At 42.8% G+C, this 23,959-nt stretch overlaps 1 protein-coding gene across 1 annotated transcript in view; it reads left to right on the top strand.

Annotated features, from left to right (window-relative positions):
- Nucleotides 1-23,959, top strand: part of LOC124718782 (plectin-like) — a 239,827-nt gene that overhangs the window by 180,454 nt on the left and 35,414 nt on the right. The window contains exons 15-16 of the mRNA XM_047244391.1: nt 5,371-5,505; nt 17,595-17,726. Coding sequence (XP_047100347.1) covers nt 5,371-5,505; nt 17,595-17,726 — 267 coding nt within the window. The remainder of the gene's footprint in view (nt 1-5,370; nt 5,506-17,594; nt 17,727-23,959) is intronic.

The raw sequence follows: 23,959 nt of genomic DNA, 5'->3' as shown, positions 1-23,959 counted from the left end.
AATTCAGAGCTTATGTAAGAGGAAGAGGAAAATTTATGTAAAGGCCAGAATAAGTCAATATCCGATATTACTTGCACACTACAAAAAATATTTAATATTTTAAGGAAAGCCATTAAAATATCCAGACGTATGCGTGTCCCGAGAGCAATAAATAATGCGGATAATAAGATGAACACTAGAAGTACAGTGTGATTTTTTTTATGCACGAAGGTTTTCCAAGGGTTCTACCCCCGTCCATAATCGTTCCAGGACCAAATTCTCCCGTGACTTTTCATCATATATGGGATTGTACAATTCGCCAAAATTTCATCCCTCTAGCCCTCTTAGAAGTATGAAAAATTTGTCTGTTATACAAGGTGTACCAAGTGGGTCATTTTTTACCCATACACATTTTAATGCAATTTGATATCAGTAACACCAGTTTTCAGAAACTAAATAGTTTCTGAGTGTGCCTTGACATTACTCACTAGATGTTGGAGTGTATTAGAACACTTTGTGCCAAAAAGAATGCAAAATACAGAGAATTCAGAGGTCAGGCTATACTTTATATCAGTGTGGCTTTCCGTATTATACGGACTGGCTTCATGCAGACTTACAGAGTGACACAGAGAAGCTGTAGAGTAACATATTATATAGTGGGAAAGCTGCCTCCCCACCACTCCTACATTGCTGTCTGGGGCACTGCTAATAGTTCTCTTACACGGCAACAGATATCGGGCATGTCGCCCCTACGGAACATTACGACTGACAACTTCTTCACCTCTGTGAAATTGGTAGATGAAGTGAAACAAAAAGCAACAAGTTTAGCTGGCACACTCTGAAGATCACTCAGAGAGGTCCCTCCTGCAACACCAAGTGGAAATGATGCATTTAATACAACTAACGTGCAAATCGGGTGACAATCTTCTCACGGCATACCGAGGGGGGGGAGGGGGGGGGGGAAACCTTAGTCTGAGCAATGTGCGTGCTGGATGTCAGATGACTGAGAATACTGAGAAGAAACTACAGAAACGGTGATGTTTTATAATGAAACAAAGAGTGGAGTCTATGTAGTTGACCAAATGGCTAGACACTACAGTGTCCAGGCTGGCATGTCTTTTAAATTTTTGAGCTCGTCACGATCAACACATGCACAATTTTTAAATTACTTACCTCTAAGGTTTCTCACCGAGACTTTATCCCAGAATAGCAGATGAGCTTGCTGCCCTCTACAAACTGCAAAGAGGAGCCAATTCCCCCTTGCAGCTACTCGTTACTGCCACTGGCTAATATGGAAATAGAAGGAGTTATCAGATTTGGTTTCCTGCAAACAACAAAACAACAGAGGGAATAAAACATCAAACATAAGCTTCAAGTGCAACAAGTGTGTGTGCAAAAGCTGCCAAGCAAAAACTCTTGTTGAATGTCTGAACTGTGAGCAGCTCTGTCAAGTCTGTGTTCCTATATATTTCAAAGTATTTATAATTACAGACTGAAGTTTTTTCTTCTTACGTTTTAATTCCTCAATCACAATAAGCGAGAAAACCCACAAAGCATTTTAGTCACCTGCTGTGTTTTAGAATCTTTCACATATACTCGATACTTAACTTGTATGTAAAAGTTAAAATACTATTAGTACTCACACAAACAATGTGTTTTGATTGTGTTGCAAAATTTTTTTATAAAGAGAAACATTGTAAAATTGTTTTACTTACTTGTTTAATGATGATTGATGAAAGACTGTGGAATTTCTTCTGTAAAATTCAAAATTTAAAAAAAAAAATCTGAAAATATATATTTGACAGTGTACTGTTCATTTTAGAGGCCAAATTATCATTTGGTTACACTTTAGGATCTTCCTGAACATACTGTCGGCATGGTGGCACTCAAAATACCACCCTAATATGAATAAAACGGTGGTTTCCAACTGTTGGTCAGAAATGACCCACACGGTACTATTAGGGGTACGGCGAAGTCCGGTACTTCTAGTGTTAAAACTGTACGGGACGTTGTCAAACGAGAGACAGGACAGCCAGTCAGTGTACAAGATTCCGTAACAATTAAACTAAATGACAGTGGTGAGGCTGATAATTCGCAAGTTGCAACTACTTTTAACAATCACTTTCTGAACGTTAAAGCAAATACAGGATTAAACGGTTCAATTGAAGAAGCGAGAGAATATATTGAAAATGTCAATCCACAAAACTATAAGCAGCTGAAAGTAGCACCAGCATCCTTCACTGAAATTAATACAGTTATAAAAATTCTAAAAAATGAAAGCTCATGTGAGGTTGATGAAATTTCAAACAGAATTCTTAAAAGTTGTTCCATGTAGCGGGACTTTGAATTTCGCCGCGCTACACTCGTTCCCTCAGATAAAAAATATCCCGTCGCAGCGGTATAAGCGCTCGACGGCAGAGAAACTACTAAAATTGTAACTCTTTTTTTGTTTTCTATCCGTTTCTTGATTGTCTCTTGATAGCCGAAGCTTAAGGCAGACGTGATCTGATGGAGATGTTAAAAATAAAACTTGTTAGCTAGTCTTGATCTGATTTTAATGTGTAGACATACTGTGGAAGTTGTTAAGAATTTTGGAGGATGGAAGTAGCAAAGTAAATTAAATTGCATACAGTATCAAGATGATTTTAATTGGCATAAATTAGTGATTCCTGGACGATTGCAAGATTTCAGAGCAGACTTTTCACGCAGAAATGGAGGAGATTTTTGAAGACCTGGACGCCACACGAAAGAAGACAGTTTAACCTGGTAAAGGATGAACTGTTATCTACGCCACTTCCCCCTTTCAGTTACAGTTTGTTATTCTCTGTTTCTTTTCAATAATTTTTGTAGTGGAAATTGGTTTAACTTTTACTCAAAAACGCCACAAGGACCACCCCAACATTAGCTTTTCTGTAATACGAAGTCCGATTTGCTTTTCATTCTTTCCCTTTTTTTCACGGTCATTTACGATTTTAAAACCACCTTTTCTTTTCTTTCACTTACGATTTCTTCCCACATTTTCAACCCTTTTCTTTTTCTTTTCTTCTCTCTTTTCTTTTTTTTACTAACCACTACATCCAACTTAATAAGTAATGTCCTTAGTGATATGTGCAATGCTTCACTGCCACAGGGAATTTTTGCAGACACATTAAAATAAGTAGTTGTGAAACTACTTCATAAGAAAGGTGACAAGACAGACTTAACCAATTATCATACTCGCACATTTCCAAAATACTCGAAAAAGTAATGTACTCGAGTGTAGTTGCACACTTAAGTGGAAACAATTTACTTAGGATGTCACAGTTTGGATTCTAGAAAGGTAGCTCGACTGAGAGTGCCGTGCCTACATTCACTCGTGAAACACTACGAGCCTTAAATAATAATATATCACCAGCTGGTGTTTTTTGTGGTCTTTCCGAGGTGTTTCATTGTGTAGCTCACGTTACTCTCTTAGAACAACTCTAATTTTATGGAATTGATAGCTTTATGCCCAGCTGGTGTAAATTGTATTTAGCAAACAGAATGCAAAACGTACTGAATAATTCAGACAATGTCGGAAAATTAGAAAATTGTAGTGGCCGGGGAAAAATAGTCACAAAGGAGTCCCATAGGGTCTAGTTTTAGGTTCACGTCTGTTCCGTAATTACACGAATGACCTTCCATTTAACATTCAACAAGCAAAATGGTATTCTTTTTTTTTTTTTTTTTTTGCAGATGGTAATAGTGTTATAATAAATCCCATTAGAGAATAAATAACATAAGAGTTGATGAATGATATTTTGTAAAGAATTCTTAAGTGATTCTCTGAAAATGGACTCTCCCTAAATTTTGAAAAAACACTCTACTTTCAGTTTTGTGCAACAGATAGTCATACTAACAACTGATGCAACAGATGAGCAGGAGTGTAGCTCTTCAAAGAGCCAGGAATTTTAGCTGCACTGTCACCATCCATATATCTGCTACTGAAATTCCTCATAAACAATCCGTCACAGCTTGAGAACAGTGATATCTGTAGCTGCAACACTGAAGGGAGAAATGGGGCAGGTACAAGTAGGACTTGCACACAGAGGGTTCCGTGCAAAACTGCTGTGTATATAGAAAGTTCATCCACTCCGGGAATTGAGAGTCTCAGTGAATTGGTACTAACACTGGCAAGATATCGGTCTCGGGGATTCTGAGACTTTCAAGAATGTTTTATTTTCAAGTTTGACATTGAATAATAGGTGAAAAAAGAAATATTTTTTGTGTGATATAATTACAAAGTAAAACTTTTCTGATATTTCTACCATTACTTGTACTGTGAAACCTTGCTTCTTGCCAATTTTCATGATTGTATGTCATCATAAAGCATCCTATAGGTTTTAATTAGTGAGTTTTCCAGTATCAAAATATGTGACATAAATGGCAATATCTTTGGATTGTAGTGACGTAAAAGCTTCACTTTTTACACCACCAAAGCACCACAAACCTCAGTGTCTGACATAAATTTCAAGTGCATACATGTATCTAATGACGAGAAAAAGGGTTTTCAACAGTCGGACAGACAGACAGACAGTTGGGCAGCTGGACGGACGGTCGGCCGGCCCAACGGGTGCGTGGCCGGTCAGACAGATGGACGGGTCGACGACGGACATCCGGATGGACGGACAGCCGCATGGATGAGCCAGCTGACAGTCAGCCGAACGGATGAGCAGGCAGACGAACAACCGGACGGGTGGGCGGGTGTGTGGACAGGCAGATGGACGGAGGGGCGGGCGGGCCAAATAATTGTAGCCAAAAATTGTAACCTGTTATTGTATGACTAAAAACTAAGTTTGTCATTTGGGTAAATACAGGAAAAACCGGTAACTGTGGCAATTGGTTGTACTACTTTCCTGGTAATAGTATGCAACTGAGTGCACAAATAAAAGCAGTTGCATTATTTTGAAGGATTGTTTGTTTGTTTGTTTGTGTGTGTGTGTGTGTGTGTGTGTGTGTGTGTGTGTGTGTGTGTGTTTGTCCTAATTAAGTTACCTAATGAATTAGCTATAATTGTTAAGAATAAATAAATAATAAAAATAAACTTTGTTCCATTTACTTGAAAAAATATAGCTCAAAGTTAGTTAGTTCAAATAATTAATTTGCTTGACAAAAATGGAACTGATCGAGTGGTTTTTCTTGTCATTATATTTTAGGAAAGTGCTGTAAATGAAAGTAGTCTGGATTTGAAACTTAAAAATTTGTGTCGCACAGAATCTGTTGCTCTGTCATTATTAATTCCTAAAGGAGGTGCTTTTAGGTCGACGAACCTCACATATAATAATTACATTTTTATTGATGTCTGTAGTACTGTTTCCTTCAAAATTTTTGTTGTTGTAAATAACAGTCTGCAAAACATTATGTCATTTGCAGGAAGGTAGAGTCGATAAGAAAGACTCGGAGACTTGCACAGAATGGGAATATCCTGACCTGGAACAGCTGGTGGCGAGGCACCGCGAGGAGATCGAGAGGATAAAGGACCAGACTGTCGACTACTTCGCCAACCAGGTACTCTTCCATTAACCATTTCCCGCTCAAGTTGTGACCTTTGTGGCAACAGTTACGGGGCCGATCTGGACTCTCGTATCATGTGTATGGTTGTTGTTGTTGTTGGTGGTGGTGGTGGTGTTCAGTCCAGAGATTGGTTTGATGCAGCTCTCCATGCTACTCCATCCTGTACAAGCCTCTTCATCTATGAATAACTACTGCATCCTACATCCTTCTGATTCTGCTTAGTGTATTCATCTCTTGGTCTCCCTCTACAATTTTTTGCTCTCCATATTTCCCTCCAATACTAAATTGGTGATCCTTTGATGCTTCAGAACGTGTCCTACCAACCGATCCCTTCTTCTAGTCAAGTTGTGCCACAAATTCCTCTTCTCCCCAATTCTATTCAGTACCTCCTCATTCATTACGTGATCTACCCATGTAATCCTCGGCATTCATCTGTAGTACCACATTTCGAAAGCTTTATTCTCTTCTTGTCTACACTGTTTATTGTCCATGTTTCACTTCCATATACGGCTACACTCCATAGAAATACTTTAAGAAAAGACTTCCTGACACTTAAATCTATACTCGATGTAAACAAATTTCTCTTCTTCGGAAACGCTTTCCTTGCCATTGCCAGTCTACATTTTATATCCTCTCTACTTCGACCATCATCAGTTATTTTGCTCCCCAAATAGCAAAACTCATTTACTACTTTAAGTGTCTCATTTTCTAATCTAATTCCCTCAGCATCACCCAAGTTAATTCGACTACATTCCATTATCCTCGTTTTGCTTTTGTTGATGTTCATCTTATATCCTACTTTCAAGACACTGTCAATTCCGTTCTGCTGCTCTTCCAGGTCCTTTGCCGTCTCTGACAGAATTACAATATCATCGGCAAACCTTAAAGTTTTCATTTCTTCTCCATGGATTTTAATTCCTACTCCAAATTTTTCATTTGTTTCCTTTACTGCTTGCTCAATATACAGATTGAATAACATCGGGGAGAGGCTACAACCCTGTCTCACTCCCTTTCCAACCATTGCGTCCCTTTCATGCCCCTCGACTCTTACAACTGCCTTCTGGTTTCTGTACAAATTGTAAATAGCCTTTCGCTCCCTGTATTTTACCCTTGCCACCTTCAGAATTTGAAAGAGAGTATTCCAGTCAACATTATCTAAAGCTTTCTCTAAGTCTAGAAATGCTAGAAATGCAGCTTTGCTTTTCCTTAATCTATCTTCTAAGATAAGTCGTAGGGTCAGTATTGCCTGACGTGTTCCAACATTCCTACGGAATCCAAACTGATCTTCCCCGAGGTCGGCTTCTACCAGTTTTTCCATTCATCTGTAAAGAATTCGCGTTAGTATTTTGCAGCCGTGACTTATTAAACTGATAGTTCGGTTCCATTCGTCTGTAAAGAATTTGCGTTAGTATTTTGCAGCCGTGACTTATTAAACTGATAGTTCGGTAATTTTCACATCTGTCAACACCTGCTTTCTTTGGGATTGGGATTATTATATTCTTCTTGAAGTCTGAGGGTATTTCGCCTGTCTCATACATCTTGCTCACCAGATGGTAGAGTTTCAGGACTGGCTCTCCCAAGGCTGTCAGTAGTTGTATGGAATGTTGTCTACTCCCAGGGCCTTGTTTCAACTTAGCTCTTTCAGTGCTCTGTCAAACTCTTCACGCAGTATCATATCTCCCATTTCTTCTTCACCCACGTCCTCTTCCATTTCCATAATATTGCCCTCAAGTACATCGCCCTTGTATACACCCTCTATATACTCCTTCCACCTATCTGCTTTCCCGTCTTTGCTTAGGACTAGTTTTCCATCTTAGCTCTTTATATTCATACAATGTTTTTTTAGACAGAGGTGGAGCTCTTCCATGCCCACACTAACATGATGGCCAACTCAACAGGTCTACTGCCATCTCTGGATAAGAGTTAGTTTTCATTAAAGTGAGGTGTTGCAGGATGTGGGTACTGCGATGTTTGCGTACGTCTGGGTTAAGGTTAACCATTAATATGTGCTCATCTGGAGATAGATTGCATAGCAGGAACTAAGGGTAGCAGTTTGAAGGGAAGAGGAAAAAGGATGCCAAGGCAAGAGACATGGGGGAAAAGCCTCTGCAATAGTTAGGTCGTGTGGTAAGAGCAGTAGCGGATGTCTTGCGGCCTGCAATAGGTCGTGCAAGTTTAGGCTTTGTCAGTAGTGGGTATCGTGCATGTCAATATCTTTGACATCGTGCGGTGCTATTGCTCGACGTCTGCCGCTGTGTGCCGGTGTCAAACTCTCGATCAGCGTCAGCAACCTGCAACAGTTAGGTTTATCATCGTTTTTGTGTCCGATAGGTCATAAATTGGATGCACAGTGTAGGGTGTTGTTGGCGAATTGTTTGTGCATCAGTGAGCAAGCGTGTTGGTTTCCCTGCTGTGGGCTGTTGGTCGGCTCTGATAGCAGCTGATAATTTCCAGTCAACGTTGCTGATATGCAGGGGCTTGCCGACGTTTGGCACATGTTGGTGTATGTTAGCTTGCCATAGTTGGCTATGCCGTAGTTACTAGTGTCTTTGGCCGCTTGTGCTAAAGATACAAGTGGTTCTCTTTTCTCCAAAGGTCTCTTTAATTTTCCTATAGGCAGTATCTATCTTACCCATACTGAGATATGCCTCTACATCCTTATATATGTCCTCCATCCATACCTGCTTAGCCATTTTGCACTTCCTGTCGATATCATTTTTGAGTCTTTGTATTCCTTTTTGCTTGCTTCATTTAGTGTGTTTTTTGTATTTTCTCCTTGTGTCAATTAAATTCAGTATCTCTTCTGTTACCCAAGGATTTCTACTAGCCCTCGTCTTTTTACCTACTTGATCCTCTGCTGCCTTCACTATTTCATCCCTCAAAGCTTCCCATTCTTCTTCTACTGTATTTCTTCCTCCTGTTCTTGCCAGTCATTGCCTAGTAATCTTTCTGAAACTCTCTAAAAAATCTGATTTTTTCAGTGTATCAGGGTTTCATTTCTTTTAAATTTCCATCTTTTTTGCAGTTTCTTCAGTTGAATCTACAGTTTATAACCAATAAATTGTGGTCAGAGTCCATATCTGCCACCACTGGAAATGTCTTAAAATTTAAAAACTGGTTCCTAAATCTCTGTCTGACCATTATATAATCTATTTGAAACCTTACAATGTTTCCAGACTTCTTCCATGTATACAATCTTCTTTCATGATTCTTGAACCAAGTGTTAGCTATGGTTAACTTACGCTCTGTGCAAAATTCTACCAGGTGGCTACTTCTTTAATTTCTTACCCCCATTCCATATTCACCTACTACGTTTCCTTCTCTTCCTTTTCCTACTATCGAGTTCCAGTCACCCATGACTATTAAATTTTCGTTTCCCTTCAGTATCTGAATAATTTCTTTTATCGCATCATACATTTCATCAATCTCTTCATCATCTGCAGAGCTAGTTGGCATATAAACTTGTACTACTGTAGTAGGCACGGGCTTCGTGTCTATCTTGGCCACAATAATGTGTTCACTATGCTGTTTGTAGTAGCTTACCTGGACTCCTATTTTTTTATACATTATTAAATCTACTCTTGCTTTACCCCTATTTGTTTTGTAACCCTGTATTCCCTTGACCAGAAGTCTTGTTCCTCCTGCCACCGAACTCACTATATCTAACTTTAACCTATCATTTCCCCTTTTAAATTTTCTAACCTACCTGCCCGATTAAGGGATCTGACATTCCACGCTCCGATCCATAGAACGCCAGTTTTCTTTCTCCTGATAACGGCGTCCTCTTGAGTAGTCCCCGCCCGGAGATCTGAATGAGGGACTATTTTATCTCCGGAATATTTTACCCAAGAGGACTCCATCATCATTTAACCATACAGTAAAGCTGCATACTCTCAGGAAAAATTACGACTGTGGTTTCCCCTTGCTTTCAGCCGTTCGCAGTACCAGCACAGTGAGGCCGTTTTGGTTAGTGTTACAAGGCCAGATCAGTCAATCATCTAGACTGTTGCCCCTGCAACTACTGAAAAGCTGCTGCCCCTCTTCAGGAACCACACGTTTGTCTGGCCTCTCAACAGATACCCCTCCGTTGTGGTTGTACCTACGGTACGGCTGTCTGTGTCACTGAGGCACGCAAGCCTCCCCACCAATGGCAAGTTCCGTGGTTCATTTGGGGGGGGGGGGGGGGGGGGCGATTATTCATACGATTTTGAAATGCATTTGATTTTTTTTTAACATTTTTGAACATATTCTGAGTTTATTTCTGACTGAAACATAAGTTGACTTTTGAATGTGTGCATAGTGTACGTGATCTCTCTGCCAGAGGAACCCTGGTCGCATCTAGAAAATAAACTTTCTTGCAGACAAAAGGGGACAGGGCTATACGAGCTGAGCAGAATGAAGCCGAACAGTTGAATGCCAATCGCTGTTTGTTAGGTGGTTGACTGGGTTTGCAAATGATCAATTTTTTTATAATTACTAGTGAAATCTATAGATTCAGACTACCAGAGTGGAAGTAAATGACAAACAGGAATACAGATAAGAAAGATTACTAAATTTTGTCAGAAAAGGTTTGGCTGTATTGCTGTTATAGTAAGGGTTGGTTGTACAGTCCCCGGGTAGCAGCAGCTAGAGCTCTATTCTGGGAGTAGTGTACAAAATGCGTTGTACTTACATGTAATAATGCCTAACCAGAGACGAAAAGTGGGATAACTAAACCGGTGATCGTGGCAGGGTTAGTGAAGTTAACCTCTAAGTTTTGACACTGGCAGGAATAGTTACAGAATTGGTGATGACATGATTGTTTGTTAGAATGAGGAACAAGGAGAAACGGGAACATCACACAAATTATGGAGGAATATGACGATTCCAAATTTGTATAAAAATTTTGTACTACTACTTTACGATCTCACACTTGAGAAGCTGGAGCGTATGAATGAAATGTGAAACTATCTGCTAACATAAAGCTTTTTGCTTTTGGTAGGTGTAATAGGCATTTGATATTGGTACTTAGAGAATTATATTCGGTCATGGTATAAAAATGACCATTTGTGCCAAAACAGTCTCGTTTATTTGGTGTGTGTTACAATTGCTTCAATATTAGTCAGGCCTATTTCATTTCATGTAGCAGACAGTGACAGATTAGATGTAATCAGATTGAGAAATCACACCAGTCATGGGTACGATTTGTATTAACAGCTTTTTTAGTGTTAGATAAAAAAATGCCAGGACCTAAGGAATGAAGAAATGTGTACGGTCCTGCTTGTCTCTTTTCTTAATGTATCCTAAATTTAATTTCGTGTCACACACAACAGCGAGTTATTAAATAATAGGCAATAATGAATGCAAATTTTCTGAAGAACTGTTGTTCCCCCCAGTTACAAATAATCCCATCCAGTATTAAATGTGGCAGCATGTCAAACTGGCTGATTGGGATCAGAAGGTGCAGTACAGGACATTTTAATTTCCACTGTCATGAATATAGTTTGATGGCATCCATTACAAAATATACATGTTTGAATTCCACAGAGTGAAATACAGTGTCATGCGATAGAAGAATGTTGTGTGAAGAGGTGTGGCACTGCACTTTTGCACACCTAAGACCAAATAACATGTCTTACATTTCTTTGAACATGAATGTTTTATGTATTAGACTGTTCAGAAACATGTGCACTACAAAATGAAAATTTTTAGAAAGTTGATATTATCCGTGTTTACGTTTAGGGATTTTGCTGTTTCCTCTTCGTTTAAAGCTCTCACGTCAAATGGAAACAAAATGGATTTCTGTGGTCAGGAGCTATCAAGTAAATTAAAATACATTCACATAATTATGGAGGGCTAAAATGTTATTAATTTAAGATATTATTTTATTTCCACCTTTGTGACAGTCAAGCATTAATCACCTTGCAGAACAATGAAATTATTTTGGTCAGTTTGCTAAAGAAATTTGGCTTTTATTGATCTTTTCCACTGAGGCTGTCAATTTATTTGAAATGAAGTGTTTAATTCCACGCTGTTGGCTACTTTCAGCTGTTTGTTGCATTTAGATTGCACACTTTCATCTTCTATCATGTATGGCATTTTGCCCTGATAAAGAACTAAACATGAGATAATACAGTACTGTTACTCCAAGAAAATTTACATCTGGAAAACCACACAGGTCGAGGCCTACTTAATTGCGAATCTGGACATGCAGATGTGCGCTATAAGCCGAATTATGCATTTTAGTACGGTTCACGATATCCCGATGCTCTCGGAGTGTCCTCTGATGCCTTGTTTCTTTTATGACATAATTTAAGATATTTTAATGTTTCACACACAGATCTCTGGCAACTGCTGAAATGAACCTATTTCTAACAGGTCAGGGGAAAAAATTGCGATCGGTGTTTCGAATTGTGTTAAGCCCAGTTTACAGGATGACATCGGGTTGCGCCACTCGTTGCGTGGAATGAGTTGCACGCAAATGATTTCGTATATAACTCTAGACACAGCGAAACCAGCATACATGTCAGTTTTGTTGTTTTGTGGATTCCGGAGTTGTGTGTGAAATAAAAGTTTTGACAGCTGCACATCGCACGAGCCTGATGCAGTTAAAGTGTCTTGCGTCGAATTGCTGCATAAGAAAAAAAAAAAAGAAACGTGTCTCAATTCTTGACTGGGTGAAGAAAAGACATCAGCTCGGTTGCTCAGCAACCTTGCTGAAATAATTTATGATGGAAGATCCAAGAAGTTCTTTTAATTATCTTAGAATGTCACGAGAACTGTTTACGTTTCTTCTAAATAGAGTTAGTTATGCAATAAGGAATAAAGGTACTGTAATGCACGAAGCACTGTCGCCAGAACTGAAATTACATACCACAGTGTGTGCATTACAATCGAGAACATGTGGCGTGCTAGAAGATGCAGTTTTAGTAGTTGGTGATGATGGTTTTTCATTAGTGCCAATAATTATTAACATTAACAGTAATAATTATTAACATTAACTGCAATAATTATTCAAAGCAGGCCACATTAAGAAGAGGATGGTTTGCAAACTCCTGTCTTGAAGATAGATCCCTACAATGGCAATATTTCAAAATTCAAACACGTGAACGGGGAGCACAGATGCGATGTTTTAAACAGGTGAATGTTGAATAAAGAATGCAGTTTCTCGATTTGTGTACCCTTCCCTTCTGTCAACAATATTCCTTAGAAAAGAGTCGGCCAGCTCGAACGGTGGGATTTTAGTCTTATAGATGAGAGCATTTCCAGAGCCAGAATTGTACTCGGTTGTATTTTTCTTAATTCAGTTGTATACGCACTCCTAATTCAATAAATTTTGCCCTCCAGCTCAGATACTGTCAAACCATCTGTGTTCTGATCGCGCATTGATCGCGCATGACAGTCTCAGGAGCAGCAATATGTTGCTTGTTTTTGTAATTGGCAGCACTGAAATTCCACAAACACCTACGCAGAGCGTAGATATCCAAAAAGCGAACATTATTCTCTGTTCCCCACTTTATATTTCAGTTTGTCTACACAATGCGAACACACGTAGCCTCAAAACTCGTGCAACTAGTGTCGCCAAAATTGGAACACGTCGAAAGTGCACGGTGGCCGGTAGTGCAGTTGCCTGCATCCTAGTGTTGTCGTGTAAACTAGGCTTTACTTTCAAAGTAAATTTCCTTTTATGCAAGATGAACTACGTGCGAGACTGTATGATGAATTTTGTGAATCACAGTGTGTATGACTCTCATTTAAAAATCAACTCTTTGAGAACGAGACGTTAAGAAGAATTTCGAGCCCAGAAGATCAGATATTTATGTCGTTATTAAACATTTTACTGGCACATTTGTGTAATGTATCTTGAAGTGTAACACACTCAAAAAAGATCAACATCATATTTGAAAGCTGAGCTTCTCTTGCAGCTTATTAATCTATAGGTGGTGGAGAGCAGGCATCGTTATTAGGACAATAAATGATCTTTCACACTCCCTCATGTACTCTGAATACTTTTATTCTCACAGCGTATACACAATGCGTGTAGCAGAGAGTGCGTACTACTGAGAACTGATCTGGCAAAAATACAATTGTCCTCGCTGCGGTAGGGTAGGGATATTATTGGTGGATGAGCCAGTGTTCTACGTCCCCACAAACCTTAGAGATCAATATTATATGTGAAAGCTTTGCTTTTCTTCTAGGAACATTATGTATGTTAATTTAGACCATTAACTTTTCCTATCTGTGTGTTCGCACTACTTAACACGTAGATCTCTGGCAACTGCTGAAATGAACCTATGTCTAACAGGTAATGTTGCTCTTGGCTGACTACATCACGTCTCCTATGCTGTGAATATCCGCTGTCATCAGCTGGCGAGATTACGTGACGTGAGCTGTGCCTGGCTTACAAAAGCGCATTGCAATCGAGAGTTCGATGCTTCGGAAAGTCACGTGTGGTGTATAATGGAATTCACAGTTACACTTTAGTTACACGAAAATATACGGCGTACATGCTGCTGCACATCAAAGATCTTTCCTAAACATGTTTTTTCCCCCTGAGTTTCGTTTTATAGAGTGCTGAGAAATTCTACATCAGTGTATAAAGTTGAAGCCATTCAAAGAACTGATAACTTTTACAGTTTTGAGGGAAAGTACACTGCCACTTATCGTGGAAAAAGTGTATTTTCACCCAGAGAAATCCGGGAAAAATCCAGGAATTTTTTTTCCTTGTCTGCATATACACCCTGCCAGTCTACATTTTACATCCTCTCTACTTCGACCATCATCTGTTAGTTTGCTCCCCAATTAGCAAAACTCATTTAATACTTTAAGTGTCTCATTTCCTTATCTGATGCCCTCAGAATCACCTGATTTAATTCGACTATATTCCGTTATCCTCATTCTGCTGTTGTTGATGTTAATCTTATATCCTCCTTTCAAGGCACTGTCCATCCTGTTCAGCTGCTCTTCCAGGTCCTTGCTATCTCTGACAGAATTACAATGTTGTCCGAAAACTTCAAAGTTTTTATTTCTTCTCCATGGATTGTAATTCCTCCTCCATTTTTTCTTTTCTTTCCTTTACTGCTTGCTCAATATATAGATTGAATAACATCAGGGAGAGGCTACAACCCTGTCTCACTCCCTTCCCAACCACTGCTTCCCTTTCATGCCCCTCGACTCTTGTAACTGCCTTTTGGTTTCTGTACAAATTGTAAATACCCTTTCGCTCCCTGTATTTTAGCCCTGCCTCCTTCATAATTTGGAAGAGAGTATTCCAGTCATCATTGTCTAAAGCTTTCTCTAAGTCTACAAATGCTAGAAACATAGGTTTGCCTTTCCTTAATCTATCTTCTAAGATAAGTCGTAGGCTCAGTATTGCTTCATGTGTTCCAACATTTCTGCGGAATCCAAACCGATCTTCTCCGAGGTCGGCTTCTACTAGTTTTTCCATTCATCTGTAAAGAATTCATGTTAGTATTTTGCAGCTGTGGCTTATTAAACTGATAGTTGGGTAATTTTCACATCTGCCAACACCTGTTTTCTTTGGGACTGGAATTATTATATTCTTTTTGAAGTCTGAGGGAATTTCTCCTGTCTCATACATCTCTCTCACCAGATGGTAGAGTTTTGTCATGGCTGTATCTCCCAAGGCTGTCAGTAGTTCTAGTGGAATGTTGTCTACTCCCGGGGCTCTGTCAAACTTCACGCAGTATCGTATCTCCCATTTCATCTTCATCCTTGTCCACCTCCATTTCCACAATATTGCCCTCAAGTACATCACCCTTGTATAGACCCTCTATATACTCCCTCCACCTTTCCTCTTTCCCTTCTTTGCTTAGAACTGGTTTTCCATCTGAGATCTTGATATTTATATAGGTAGTTCTCTTTTCTCCATAGGTCTGTTTAATTTTCCTGTAGGCAGTATCTGTCTTACCCCAAACTTCTGCATTCCTTCCTTTGACCTCAGTTTTGGTGCAAATTACATAGTGCCGTCTCCTATATTCGGTAATCCAACACGGTTACAATTCCAGACGGAGACAGTTAAGCGTAACTAGTAGAAGGTGGCAGCATTCGCTTTCCTCTGTGATTTTTGGAGGGGGGGGGGGGGGGGGGGCGGAGCTGGCCACATGTGTTAGTTTACAGAGGAGGAGTTACGAGGTTCACACAGAGAAGTGGTTCAGCTTTTCTCAAATGCGGCAGCGTGTCGAGTCGTGCGTGGGGGCAGAGTAGTCAGCAGTTGAGGCGGACAGTAGCAGCAGATACGAGTGTTTGCCTTCCTGGCACCTGCTGTCGGTGAAAAGCTCTGGGGTTTCCAGCCGTATCACAGTTTTAAAATATCGCAATGTTTGTAATAGTGTCGTACTCGGTGTATTTTGGGAAAGTATCTAGATGTTGTGGGAGTCGTAATATTTATATCTGTGGTGTACCTCCCTCGACACAGCTACAGGCATCCAGGTACCGTCCTGCAGCAGGTGGGTACAGAGGTGAGGATGCAGTGGTGAGGGCAGCAACTCTGCCGTTTCTGTCGCCGTGTGGCCGTTCCGGACGTATCTCGAGTGCCGGTCGGTTACGGTGTTGATTCGTATTCCTGCCGGTGTGGGATTCTGTGCCTCGGTTGGTACGAGTCATTCTCAGCGACTGGATTGTCGTGAATCCTTATTTTGACGGATTTCTTTATCACAGTTTCCCGATACACGGTTGCTCGGCACAGTGTCTCGGTGTTCTGAAAGTCGAAAACTGTGCAGTCTCACACCATCCCGCGCACTGCTATTGCCAATTTCTCTGTGTATCCCAGTGTGTGTGTCCGAAGTGCTCCTCACCCCGTTCCAAAATGTGGTGCTGCATTTGCCTGACGTACCGGTGGCCACATACGTAGGTGATGCCGTATATGCTCAGTCCGTTCAGTTCTACCGGATCTCGCAACCAGCAGAGTTACTCTTTCGTCTTAAAGCGTAATGTATCTCTTCGTAAAAGTGATAAGTTATTACGTGTGTCTGTTACCGACAAACGATAATTGTCATCTGCGTGTATAAGTTTTCTTAAGTGGATAATAAATAGGAATAGGCACGTTGTGTGAGAATTGGTTTATGCGTGCAAGAAATCGGGGGGGTGGGGGGGGGGGCCACGGTGTTTTTGCGAGACGGGGAACTGCGACTGCCAGTTACCGCCTTACGACACTTTCCGGGCTTTCAGTCATTTGCGGAGATGCGCCCTTTCTCTGAGAAGTGCACTGCTCCGTAGAGTGCTCGTGACAGTAAAACGGTAATGTCACGAGGACGGCGGAAGATTACTTCTGTTTCTATCCCGTTAAGGGGAAAGACTGCTCAGTTAGTGTAACGAATGTTATTCTTCATGACAGAAATGTATTAAAAGAAGTGTTCCCTGCTGTAATATTCGTGTAATAGATAATGTTTTGTGAAGAAGCTGTATTCTTATCTTGTGGATTCGAGAGAGAGTTCGGACTTCCATTGTAGTGTCGAGGTTTCGGTCCGCAGAGATGAAGTCGGTGACTAGAATAAGCGCGGTACGTAAGCACGGCGAAGTGGAGGGGGATTGCGAGTGACCGTATTACAGTTTGTGTACTCTTTCAGCTCACACTCTTAATCTGACTACGTAGTAGCTGAGGCAGAACGTGGGTAACACTTTAATTGCAAAGGTGAACAGAAATATAAATGAAAGAACGTCTGCAGTTGTCACAGGCTCAGTTTCTCGTGGTTACGTCACGTAGAACATTTCGTAGCCTTTGTATGCACTGAAATTATCAAAGATTAAATAGTATAACCTAACCACTACGAAGAACATATAAAATAATAATGTTACCGACGGTGGCAATTCCGTCCGAACATTTTTAACTGTTACTGTAACGTTAAATTGGTGCGCGTGGACGTCCGAGTGCGTGCGCTCACATCTCGTCTGTATACTCTCCTTATCTTCTTAAAAACATTTGAGTAAAGAACATTTGTTTTCCACTAGTGATAGATTTGATCCCTTTCTCTTTGTAGCATAAGACTGCAATACAAAGTAAGCGAGCTGTGCCACTAATCGGCTAATTTGCACCGAGTGAAACAAAGCAGTGTGTCCCTAAACCTGTCGTGTTTTGCCCGCAGGTGCTGCAGCTGCAGGAGCAGCACTGCGCGAGCCTGGCCAAGGCGGAGCAGCTGTACGCGGAGAGCCTGCAGGCGGCGCGGCTGGCGGCAGTGGAGGCGCGCGAGGAGGCCGCCGCGGCGCGGCTCGGCAAGGTGGGTGCGCCGGCGTGTCGGTGTGTTGGGCAGTAGCGCCGGTACCGTGTGGGTGGTGAGCGCGTGTGCAGGTCCCCGCGGGCACGACGCCGGGCAGCGCCTGCACCTACCAGTAGGCCACACTTCAGGTTGCACGTCTGTCGTTCCCGAGTCCGGCTGCGTGTAAACCGGTAGCCGGTTCCGAATCGATTACGCGGTCCGATACCTGTCGGACACGGAGCTCTGGCCGGGCCTACTCTTAGCCCTCCGGCCCCTATCCGGACGGAACGTACGCGTCATCCGCCGCAGTCACCGGAGTCGTCAGATGCGCCGGTGCTACCCACCCGTATTACGTGAGCGTGAAGCGCGTAATGTATCGTTTCCGAACCTGTAGTAAGGAGTGGTCGGACGAGTACGGGGATTTGACAAAAATACGGGCCACCGTATTTGACGGCAGGCGGCTCCTGTGGGATCTCCTCGGTGCGGTGCGAGTGTCAGTCGTGGTCGGAACAGTGTTCCGTCTGGTGAGTGCGTTATGTCGGAGCCGATTGAGTTCACGAGTCGGCAGATTGTTCGAGAGGCACCGTACGGAGGATTTGTACTGCGTACGGGGAAAGTGGGATAACGTCTCCCGCCGAGTCACGACACGGGTGAAAGTGGGCGTTAAGGGCTCGTGACGGACGGTCGTCTGAGACGGTCGTGACTAAACTTGAGTTTGAGGACGAGCTGCAAAAATTACTGAGGAACTGAATGTCGCACTCACGAACCGTGTCGGCACTGAAACGACACGGAGGGAGCTCCGTACGTAGGGTATTCGGAGGTGAGCTGGAAGTCCGAAACTACTCGTCGGTGGTGGAAATGCCCGTAACGGGGAAATGTGGCGCCGAAGTCGTAAAACCCGGAGTACGGCAATGACTGTTTGCCAGTGGTGACACCGTGTTCCGAGACGACGTGCCCCCGTTCGGACGACTCGCGGCGTCCGCGACCGGTTTTGTGAGCGCGAGGATAGACTGTCGCATCTCCCTCGGCCGCCACAGTAACCGGCTCTAAATATTACCGAGTCTCCGTGGTCCGGTTTGGGAGAAGGGTGCACAGTCACCGTCTACCTCTGTCATTGTTATCCGAACTTGCCACTATTTTGAGGAAGAATAGTTTAATATTTCTGTGAAAACCACACTGAGCACGTATTTATTCATTCTGATGTGATGGGAAGCTGTTCTGCACCATATTAAGCGTGCTAATGTGTTGTGTTTTTGGTGTTTCCATACTTGTCCAACTACTGTATTTGTGTAACTTTTGTCGGAGTGCCGTACCGTCATTGCTGTCACTGAGAGAGGAGGAAATATAAGGTGGGGTACAATACAGGTTCACAAGATTTTCCTGTCGTTTCCTGGACGAGTTGTCATTGGCAGCTGAGCTCAGTAGCAGGGTGGGGAGTAAAGTGGCAGTGGGGGAAGTGCAGTCGTAAAGCCCCGGCCTCCCCAAGTAAGGCCGACGCTCTCCGTGCTGTCACTAGTATCGGAGTCAAATTGTGCCCTGTTCCAAATGTCCCCTGTTTTGATGCACGTGGTATAAGAAAACGTGAGAATTGTAAGCACAGTTGGGACCACTTCGTAATTAAATTATCTTTATTATATACAGCGATCAGTCTTTTGTGTTCTCACTTTTCCTTCTTTCATCCAGATTCTTTAGTTGTAAGTTTATTTTGATCTTAACCTTCACAATAAACAAATTCTTTATAACAGTTTTCAGTGTGATGTCTTTTATTTTCTTTGTAACTGTTACGTTCTCGTTACTCAATACGAGTGACCACCTGTCACCATCTTGCAAAACTTTTCTGACATCGAACGCTGGCTACCTCTAACTAACTGTACGAGGTGCTTCAAAAAGGACTTTACAACTTTGAAAATTCGAGTAAATTAATTCGTAGTACCTACAGAGGTGATTGTAGTGTCAATTTGTAGGGAAATGCATCAAGTCTTGTCTGGTGTAGTTGGCTAGTGCCGAATCGCACTGTAAGGAGGGCTAGCGGCAGTTGGGTTAAAGATGGCTGCCTTCACTGGACCCGAGCGTGCTAGCTGTGTGGTTCGGTTCGGAGAATCAGAGTCGGCGACAACAGTTCGGTGTAATTTCTGTACCGAGTATGCTAGAGATACTCCTAGTAGGCCTACAATTTATGAGTGAGTGGCACAAATGTTCTGTACGAACGGTGTGCTCGGTAAGATGTGGGAAATCATCTGGTCGCTCGAGCCCATCTGACGGTGTCGTCGAGCGAGTGAGACATTGTTTTGTCAGTAGCCCTACGAAATCGACCGGCGAGCACCTTGCAAAATGCAAAGCCCACATACGACTGGTGTGTGTTGAGAAAATGTTTGCATTTGAAACAGTACAGATTGACAATCGTACGAGCCATAAAAGACACTGATAAAATTGCTCACAAGAACTTTTGTGCGGGTATGTTAAATCGATTACACGAGAATAAACATTTCTCGGACGAAATCATCCTTTTTGACGAGTCGACTTCTCACTTAAGTGGCAAGGTTAACACACATAACTGTAGGATTTGGGGCAGTGAAAATCCACGTCAAACATTTCGACGTGTTTGTGATATCCCTAATCTGAACGTTTATTGTGCAATGAGCAAGAACAAAGTGTACAGCCCCTTTTTTTTCCACTAGTCAGCCATCACTGGGATAGTGTACCGGGATATGTTAAACAATTTTTGATGCCACAGATCGATGAGGATGACCGAGAATGAAATCTTTCGTTTGTGCAAGATGGTGCACCACCCCATTACCTGGCCGATGTCTGGAATTTCCTCAGTGACCGCTTTCCAGGTCAGTGGATGGGCCGTGATGCACCAATTGCGTGGTCCTTACGTCCCCTGGACCTGACACCACTCGATATTTTTGAATGAGGATTCGTCAAGGATATCGTGTTCGTACCTCCTGCGTGGCTTCTCTACCTAACCTTAAGAGCGAGAATTCACGCCACCACTGAGCGAGTTACACCTGCAATGCTACAGCGAGCTTGGGAGGAAACTGACTTCTGATGGGATACGTGCAGGATAACCGACGGAAGCCACGTACGACATTTTTAGTCGAAGGTAAAAAAACTTGATGTGTTTCCCTATAAAATAAAACTAAACCCAGCTCTATACCTTCTTTCAAAAAATTTATATGAATTTTAAAGTTGTAAAGTCCTTTTTGAAACACCTTGTACTGTATGCCCTGACAATGTCATTGCAGTACAAAAACTGATCTGATAGCAATTTAAAATTTTAAACTTCACAAATTTTGCTGGTTTTCTATAGTTATGTTCTACAGTTACACTTCCAATTATACTCAGTTTTGAAATTATGATTTTATACCAGGTCTACTTATTTTTATATACAGTCGTTTTTATCAGTCGTACGGTATGGGAGCATATGCCCATATATTTTGTGAATTTTATGCAAAATGATCTATAAATCACAGTTTAAAAATTTATAGTATAAATTATACCAGAAGTATGTGACTGAGTTAGAAACAGCGAAATTAGTAATGTTTCTCATCAATATTCACCATTTAAATATCTCGGTGTGAAACAATATTATATTAAAAGGGTAGTACGTCTAACACAGCTCCTCGCCTATAGACGTGTGCTTTCCAGCACTTAAACTCATTACACTATTGAAAATAAATTGGTTTTTTCATTGTACAAAGTATATTTGTGCAGTTACATCATACAGGGCAAGCCAAAACATCCTGAAGGACTATGTTAAGATGTGCTTATTTTTTGACAATATAGTCACAATAGGTATCAGTGGAAGTTTTTCCAGTAACCGGATGCCATTCCCGTGTAACGAAAGCACACCTCTCGTGCAGTGCCGAGAGTATTGCAGCTGCCCAGCACGAATTTCAGCTCGTGCTACGATCGGTGTCAGGTGCAGCGAGGGTATGTTCCCTGACCCGTGCCACTCGCCCTGTGAGCAGAGCGGTGACATCAGGTATCTGGCAGTAGAGGTCTGCCTCGAGTTTTAGGCTCGCTCGAATTGCTCGGTGTGCGTGGCTGCGTTAAGTCTGACACGTGTCGGTGCAACTGCTGTGGGCACGAGGGGGGAGGGGGGGGGAAGCAGCTGCACTCGGCTTCCTCGACATCAGCTCGGCTGCCCGGTGTCTGATTGTGGCACGTGAAGGTCAGATAAAGGAGAGTGCAAAAGCGAAACTCGATTCGAAAGAATATCTCCCGAGTGAGAAATACAGTGGTGGTAGTGACGTTTGGGAGGGATTTTCAATGTCGACCGATAAGGACGTCGGCTTCGTGTCCTGTGGCGATTTCTCTGGTCTGCCACTGCACATCTGTCTAGAAAGCAACAAAGTGTGAGATCTGAAGCGTTACCAGTTTCGGTGGAAGGTGCTGTAATTAAAAGGTGCGTAGAAATATATGCCGGAGATCTTTGTCTGTGTAGATTAACATTAGGCATAGGATTTCACAATTTATGTCAGGAGCTTGTGAATGTTGGTTCAGAATCTCTTTCCAACATTTTGCATTGTGCTGTGATAGTAGCAGGAAACAGTGAAAGATAAGCTGCCGAAATGTGAGTGAAAACTGTGCCCCGCATTATGCAGACCGTAGTCGTGAAAGCCTGTGGACGTGCAGCGGTCGTACAGACCGATGCGTATCAGAAAATGTGTCACCTTTCTATTACTGCACACTTTATTTATTGAGATTAGGCACATTGAAATATGATGTCGGTGACAACTCTGGGGAATTTATTAATAACTACATTGAGGAAAAATTCATATTGTTAGGAGAATATGCCCAACATTTTAATAAAATTTCCTTTGTCACTGGCCAGGGTGCTAATATACACTCCTGGAAATTGAAATAAGAACACCGTGAATTCATTCTCCCAGGAAGGGGAAACTTTATTGACACATTCCTGGGGTCAGATACATCACATGATCACACTGACAGAACCACAGGCACATAGACACAGGCAACAGAGCATGCGCAATGTCGGCACTAGTACAGTGTATATCCACCTTTCGCAGCAATGCAGGCTGCTATTCTCCCATGGAGACGATCGTAGAGATGCTGGATGTAGTCCTGTGGAACGGCTTGCCATGCCATTTCCACCTGGCCCCTCAGTTGGACCAGCGTTCGTGCTGGACGTGCAGACCGCGTGAGACGACGCTTCATCCAGTCCCAAACATGCTCAATGGGGGACAGATCCGGAGATCTTGCTGGCCAGGGTAGTTGACTTACACCTTCTAGAGCACGTTGGGTGGCACGGGATACATGCGGACGTGCATTGTCCTGTTGGAACAGCAAGTTCCCTTGCCGGTCTAGGAATGGTAGAACGATGGGTTCGATGACGGTTTGGATGTACCGTGCACTATTCAGTGTCCCCTCGACGATCACCAGTGGTGTACGGCCAGTGTAGGAGATCGCTCCCCACACCATGATGCCGGGTGTTGGCCCTGTGTGCCTCGGTCGTATGCAGTCCTGATTGTGGCGCTCACCTGCACGGCTCCAAACACGCATACGACCATCATTGGCACCAAGGCAGAAGCGACTCTCATCGCTGAAGACGACACGTCGCCATTCGTCCCTCCATTCACGCCTGTCGCGACACCACTGGAGGCGGGCTGCACGATGTTGGGGCGTGAGCGGAAGACGGCCTAACGGTGTGCGGGACCGTAGCCCAGCTTCATGGAGACGGTTGTGAATGGTCCTCGCCGATACCCCAGGAGCAACAGTGTCCCTAATTTGCTGGGAAGTGGCGGTGCAGTCCCCTACAGCACTGCGTAGGATCCTGCGGTCTTGGCGTGCATCCGTGCGTCGCTGCGGTCCGGTCCCAGGTCGACGGGCACGTGCACCTTGCGCCGACCACTGGCGACAACATCGATGTACTGTGGAGACCTCACGCCCCACGTGTTGAGCAATTTGGCGGTACGTCCACCCGGCCTCCCGCGTGCCCACTATACGACCTCGCTCAAAGTCCGTCAACTGCACATACGGTACACGTCCACGCTGTCGCGGCATGCTACCAGTGTTAAAGACCGCGATGGAGCTCCGTATGCCACGGCAAACTGGCTGACACTGACGGCGGCGGTGCACAAATGCTGCGCAGCTAGCGCCATTCGACGGCCGACACCGTGGTTCCTGGTGTGTCCACTGTGCCGTGCGTGTGATCATTGCTTGTACAGCCCTCTCGCAGTGTCCGGAGCAAGTATGGTGGGTCTGACACACCGGTGTCAATGTGTTCT

The sequence above is a fragment of the Schistocerca piceifrons genome, chromosome 10, assembly GCF_021461385.2.
Source record: "Schistocerca piceifrons isolate TAMUIC-IGC-003096 chromosome 10, iqSchPice1.1, whole genome shotgun sequence".
Lineage (NCBI taxonomy): Eukaryota > Metazoa > Arthropoda > Insecta > Orthoptera > Acrididae > Schistocerca > Schistocerca piceifrons.
Note: the sequence above shows the minus strand (reverse complement) of the source record. Positions and strands in the feature narration are given on the sequence as shown.